Below are 6,957 nucleotides of genomic sequence, written 5' to 3' on the forward strand. Positions count from 1 at the left end.
ATCTCTTTTTTTGCCATGGTACCTGCGGCCTGGCACGCGTTGTATTAATACGCGTCTCTAGACGAACTGGGGCAGGTCGCGGGGACGCGGGGAAAAGATGGGGATGCTGGCTTCATTCCGCCACGCCACTGCCAGGGCTACCTTCCTCAGGGGCCGTCTCGCCCCTGCCGGGGCCCCGCCCACCTCGCCCCGCCCCTCAAGCCCCGCCCCTCCTCGGCCGCGCTCGCGCCACCTGCCGCTCGCCCCTGCGGTCTGCGCGGCGCCGCGCCGGGCCAGCTCCTCAGCTTCCAGCCAAGATGGCGGAGAGCGGCGAGGCGCTGGGCACGGTCCCGGAGCACGAGCGGATCTTGCAGGAGATTGAGAGCACTGACACCGCCTGCGTAGGGCCCACTCTCCGGTAAAGCTTTCATATTTCCGGGCTTCGGGCCGTCCGCGCCAAGGAGTCCTACAGCTCGCGACTGGGCGTCCGCCGCTGGGGACGCGCGCGCCGGTCCGACAGGTGGTGCGCGCGGGGGCGGGAATTCGTGGGCGGCGGCGGAGGCCCTGACACCTGTCAGCGCGGTGTCGGGGCCGGGGCAGCTGTCACCTCTCTGTCCGTGGGTGTGGCTGCCGAGGTGCCTCTGACCCGGGAGCCGCCCCGGCCTGGGGCCTGTCACCTTGGCGTCCCCGCGGGGCTGACGGTGCGGGGCGGGGGGAGCGAAGGTCACCTACGGGCGGCCCGCGTGACCGAGGTGGTGAATTCCGCGCGGGTGGAGACCCAGGCGCAGTGGCTGCCCCTGACGTGGGAGAGTTGAACCTGAGCGGGAGACGCCGGCGCCCCTCTCCCCGCGCGGCGCGGAGTGGGCTAGATGCGAGCGTGGGCTGCAGGGGAGGCGCGGGTGGCTGGAGTTCACGCTGGGGTGACAGTGGTCTCCCCCCTAAACTTCCCTGGAGACGGAGAAGCTTTTACTTGATGACAAACGTCTCGTTAATTTTGCATCGAATTTTCAGTTTATTTTAAAATGGCTCCTACCCACTGTCATTTAGGAATAGTACTAGGTAATAAATATTCCATACCAGACCGAATATCTGCTGCCCCAGTAGTATATTAGCTGGGTACTATACTAGTGTACTAGTAACATTAGGTTTGGCACTCTTCAAGAATAAGGTTTCATCTTTTACAGTTAGGATAAATGAAGTCGTGATTACTTTAGAGAATTTGAGACTGATTGTGCTTTATCAATAGTGTTTCTTCATACACTTCCCGGAAATGGAACTGTTCTCTGGGTGGGTAAATGTAGAAAGTGAAGTCAGTTCAAGTTATGCAAAATCAGTTGTGCTAAGGCCAGTTTATCTGGTGAGTTTTTTTTTTTTTCCTCCCATAGATCCACCACTGATGAAGAGTACAGACAAGTGCAGAACTCATTTAGTCCGCTTGACCGTGTTTACATATTTGTAGAAAGGAGAAGGGTGTGTTTAGATGCTCCCCAAAGCCCAGAACATTAGCAACCTTGCCAGTTCGTAGTTATGTATGTCACCACCTAATGTGGTAGGCAGGGTATACATTTTTTATTACATAAAGTTTCTGCTATGATATTGTAAGGCCTCATTGGTATCTTAATTTTCTGACATGAAATTTTTTTACCATACTTTTTTTGAGACAGGATCTTACTAAGTACCCCAGCTGGTCTGGAATTCTCTATGTGGAACTGACTGGCCTTGAACTCACAAAGATCCACCTGCCTTTGCCTCCTGAGTGGTGGGTTTAAAGGCGTGGGGCTACCCTGCAGCAGTAGTGCCCCTTTAAAAAAAATAACATTGATTATCAAGGGGCTTCTTTATTCTGGGATAGTATGCAAGGCAGCATTCATGATGAAAGATGAAATTAATTTTGAAGAAAAGTTTGAAATATATTGACAGGCTTCTGAGTTGCTCAAAACTGGGTATATACATTGACCTTGTTACTCTGTTCTCTTTTCCTGGGCAGCTGTGTCACCTTTTTGGGGATCCCACTCATTTTGGTAGTAAGCCCCAGTGGCTCTGTTTATCACACCCATGTACACACATATATGTATTTATATACATGTGCATACATATACCCCGTAATAATTTTGAGCTCTGTTATTAGGTATTTGTTCTACTTGTTATGTAATCTTGATTGATTAGCTTTTTCCATTGTAAAATATCCTGCTTTATAGATTTGCTTTAAAGTCTGTTTTGTCTGGTATTAGTGTAGCTATTCCAGTCCTGCTCTTTGAGCTATATATCTTTGTTTTTAACTTTTACCACTTCTGTAAGTACAGCCACTTCTGTATTTGTGAAGTGTGTGTTCTGTAGGTAGCGCATCATTGATCATATTCTTCATCCAATTTGATAACCTATGCCTTTTCTTTGGAATACTTGGTCCATTCACATTTAATGTTATTTATATAGTTGGATTTACATTGTCTGTTTTGTTTTCTATATCTTGTTTCTTTTTTACTTTTCTATTTCCCTTTTAACTACTATTTTGCATTAGGTATTTTCTAGGGTTTTGATTTTATTTGAGACAGGGTCTCCTTGTAGCCCTAGCTGGCCTGGAACTCACTATGTAGACCAGGCTGGCCTTGATCTCACAGAGATCCATCTTGCCTCTGTCACCCAAGTGTTGGGATTAAAAGCATGCCACCACCACGCCTAGCTATTTTTTAGTTTAAAATTTATTTATTTTTTACGTGTGTGAGTGTTTTGCATGTATGTATGTTAGTGCATACATGTGTGCAATGCTGGCAGAGGCCAGAAATGAAGTTACTGATGGTTGTTAGCTGCCATGTGGGTGCTTGAGAACCAAACTGGGGTCCTCTGAGCCATCTCTCCAGCCCCCTCTAGTATTTTTTTTTTAAAGAATCGACTTCAGATTTATGGAAATTTATGTTGCTTCAATATTTTGACTGTTGTGAATATACTGATATGAATATGGGTGTAAAAATATCTGTGTAAGTGTAATGTAATTTTTTTTTTTTGAGACAGGATCTCCTTGTAGCTCCAGTTGGCCTTGAACTCACAGAGATCTGCCTGCCTCTGTCTTCTGAGTTCTTGGATTAAAGGCATGGGCCACCATGCCCGGCAAATTGTTTGTTTTTTTTTTAATTAAAATTTAAGTTGCTATACAAAGTATTGGGTTTTTATTATGGAATGCTTATATAGTATGTCATTATACTTTGTTCTTATTCATCTTGCTTTCCCATTGCCCTCCCCCATTTCCCCTCTTCCCCTTCGTGCAGGTCGCTTTCCTCCCTCAAATAGTTCCCCCTTCTTCTGTCAGCTCATGTGTATATTCCATCACCCTCTTTTGAAGGAAATACTATTTTTATTTTATGTGTATGATTGTTTTTCCTGTAAGTTTGTGACATGTGCACAGTGCCTGCAGAGGCCAGAAGAGGGCACTGAATCCCAGGAAATGAAGTCACCATGAGCCATCATGTTGGTGCTAGGAACCCAACCTGGGTTTTCTGTAAGACCAGCAAGTGCTCTTAACTGCTGTGACATCTCTCCAGACCCTTTTTCTCTTTTCTCTCCCTTCTTGTTTCCCTTAAGATCTACATCTCTTTCTTTTCATGTTTCCCAGTCTACTACTTTCCTCTCTCTCTCTCTCTCTCTCTCACACACACATATTTTGCAATGATATTTAAAAAATATTTTGTTATTTTATGTATATGAATGTATTGCCTGCATGTATGTAAGTGTGCCCATGCTGTGCAATGCCTGCAGAGGTCAGACAGGGCATCGGATCCCCTGGAACTGGAGTTAGAGACAGTTGTTAGCTGCCATGTGAGTGCTGGGAATTGTACCTGGGTCAACCCCCTGCAAGAGCGGCTAGTGCTCTTAACCACTGAGCCATCTCTCCAGTCTTGCAGTGGCAATTTTTTTGAGGCCTGTCTTGTCTTTTAGTTTATTTTAACCACATGAAGACTCCTTTTCACATTTTCTTTTCCAAACTTTCCTTGGTAACCTGGTTGCCTTAAATAGTTTGTTCTGTGGAGTGACCAGCTTCTTTCTAGTTGCTTGATACCAAAATCTTCATTGTTTTGAGAATGCTCTTATGTTTGAACTTCCCCACACTTTTCTCTGAGTAAAGTTACTTTGGGGTGAGCTTTGGAGCTTTTTGAACTTACCCCTCTCTGTCTGGGTATAAGTCACTCCTTTTGTCCTGGGGACATGGACAGTGGCCTCCTCTTGGAGTGACACCCTTGCTAGCAGCACCATAGTTTGGTGCTAAGTGGGTTGGTAATCATTTCCAGCTTGTCTCTACAGTGTGGAGCTTCTGTCTAATGAACAACTGAAATGAAGGCCCTGAAGGCCTCTGTGTTCATGACTTTTGTGTCTGTGGTAGAGGCGTCTTTTGTGATGTCCTTTTGGGTCTGTGTGGACAAAGGACTGGGGAGATAGCAAGAGTCCCATCTTCTTTTCCACACTCACCTGTTTTTAGCTTCTATAATGGAGTTGAGCTGGGAGTAAGAAATGCTGAGTACCTGCCCTTTGTTTGGTCCTGTCTGAAACCTGAGGGCTGAGGAAGCCCTGCATTCTTAGTCACATGGTGGAACTTCTAGTGTGTTGAATTGGGGTTTGGGGAAAAGGAGGCTGTGACTTGGTTCAAGGCTAGAAATTCTTACTGTCAAGTGTTTCCTTGGTTGCTCTATATTCTTAGGGACAATTTCAGAGATTGCAAATTATATTTAAAGGATAATTCCCACTGTTTATGATTGTTTTACTGGGGAGTGGGATTGTGAAGATTTTCTCATTGCCAGTCTGGAAGTGGATCCCCCTTAAAGCATATTCCTGTATTTTTTTTAAAGAGGTAAAAATAACAATAATTCATTTGTGTGTGTTCATGTGCACATGGCATATAGTATATACAGGCATATGGAGACCAGAAGTTAACCTGGGGTGTTCTCAGTCCCCTCCCTTTTTTTTTTATTCAGCTTGGAATTGTAGCCCATGGGATGGTGCCACCAACATTTAGGATTTTTTCCTCCTTAGTTAAAGCTCTATGGATAGAGACATATTCAAAGAATGAAAAAACATAATTAAAACTCAGATTTTCTTGCAAGACCATAACCTCCATGTGAATCACATGTGAACATCACCCACCTGATGACCAATTCCACATAAAAAATGCATAACATCCTGAGACAGGATTGAAAAGACCTATAGAAGTGTACATGCATGAACTCCTTAGCAGCTCTTCATGCTGTAGCCTCTGTGTGTGTGTGTGTGTGTGTGTGTGTGTGTGTGTGTGTGTGTACTAATAAACTAAAAAAAAAAAAGTCTCTGGAGGAGGCTGGAGAGGTGGCTCCACAGTTAAAAGCACTGGCTGCTCTTGCAGAGGACCCAGGTTCTATTCCCAGCACCTACTTGGTGACTAACAACCATGCTAACTCCAATTCCAGGGACTCTGATGCCCTCTTCTGACTTCCATGGGCATTGCATGACACAAGTGCACTTACGTACATGCAGGCAATACATTCATACACATTAAAAAATAAAAATAAAATACAAAAAAAAATGAAAAGCCTGTGGAAAGTCCCTGGGAGACACACCTCTTGGTGTGTCTGCCTCTTGGAGACATCCAGAGGTGTGTCTCCTAGTCACCTTTCAAATTCAGTCAAGTTGACAATAAAGATTGGCCATCACAAGTCCATTTGCAGAGTTGCACAGTCATATTTCCTTTAGTTTTAATACATTTTCATCATTACAAAAGGAAACTGTATTAATCACTTTTCTGTTGCTGTGATAGAAACACTGACCCAAGCAATTTATAGAAGGAAGGGTTTATTTGAGCTTATGATTCCAGGGGAATTATAGTCCGTCATGGCAGGGAGGCATGGTGGCAGAGGTGGCTGGAGCAGGAGCAGCAAAAGTGAAGCTCTCACATCATCACGCAGGCACAGGAAGCAAGAGAGCAACTGGAGATCCCGCAAGGCTTAAGAACTCTCTAAGCCCACCCCCAGTGATGTGCTGCTTCCAAGATAGCCACACCTTCTAAAACCTCCCAAAACAGCACCATCATCTGGGGACAAAATGTCCAAATACTTGGAGCCTATGGGGGATAATTTTATTCAAACCATCACAGAAACTAAGCAGGACTTTCCATCTCCCATCTTCTCCTTGCCCCTGGAAGCGGGAAATGTGCTTTCTGTCTAGATAAGCTTACCCAGTCTTCATGTAAATGGTATATGACTCTGTGTTTTGCTTCTTTCATTTTAGCTTAATGTTCTAGGGCTTCATCTATGTTGTAACAGGTATCAGTACTTGCTATAGTCAAAAGGTTTGTGTTCCTTCCAAATTTTTATGCTGAAACATACAAAGAGGTGAGACCTTTGGGTATGAATGAAGCCATGAGGGTCTGCCCTCATGAATGAGACTGGTACCTTACAAAAAACCTCAGAGAACTGGCTGACTTCTTTCACCTTATGAGGATACAGGTAGAAGATGCCATTTATGAACCAGAAAACAGCCATTACTAGGTATCAAATCTGTTTTGATCTTTGACTTCCCAGCCTTCCTAACTCTGAGAGATAAGTTTCTGTGATTTATAACCTATCCCATTTGTGGTATTTTGTTATTGTAGCTCACGTGGACAAAGACAGTGCTGTTTTCCTTAGTATGGCTGAATAATATTTGATTTTATGTATATTCTACATTTTATTCCTTTGTTTACGAACATTTGAATTTTTACTTTGTGGCTGTTGAGATTGGGTTGCTATGAATATTCATGTGCACATTTAAAAATTATTTTTATTGACTCCTAGCCTTAGGCCTCTTGGGGTAAGTCTATAGCACAGCCCTCCGCACCTTGACTCCCCAAGGCATATTCACCCTTCCATCTCCCTGGCTGTTCGCTACTCCCAGTTTGGGACCTGTGCCATTCCTAGCTTTGGGACCCCAGACACCTGGGGAACCAATACTGCTTCCTGATCCTTCTCACCCAGACCAACT

General features: G+C 44.6%; 1 protein-coding gene across 1 annotated transcript in view; it reads left to right on the top strand.

The window, feature by feature from the left end:
* Positions 1–248: 248 nt before the first annotated feature.
* Exoc6 (exocyst complex component 6) overlaps positions 249–6,957 on the top strand; it is a gene marked incomplete in the record, with an annotated part of 205,895 nt that continues 199,186 nt past the window's right edge. The window contains 1 exon segment of the mRNA XM_008849623.1: positions 249–397. Coding sequence (XP_008847845.1) covers positions 297–397 — 101 coding nt within the window.

The sequence above is a fragment of the Nannospalax galili genome, unplaced genomic scaffold (assembly GCF_000622305.1).
Source record: "Nannospalax galili isolate Female #2095 unplaced genomic scaffold, S.galili_v1.0 scaffold384, whole genome shotgun sequence".
NCBI lineage: Eukaryota > Metazoa > Chordata > Mammalia > Rodentia > Spalacidae > Nannospalax > Nannospalax galili.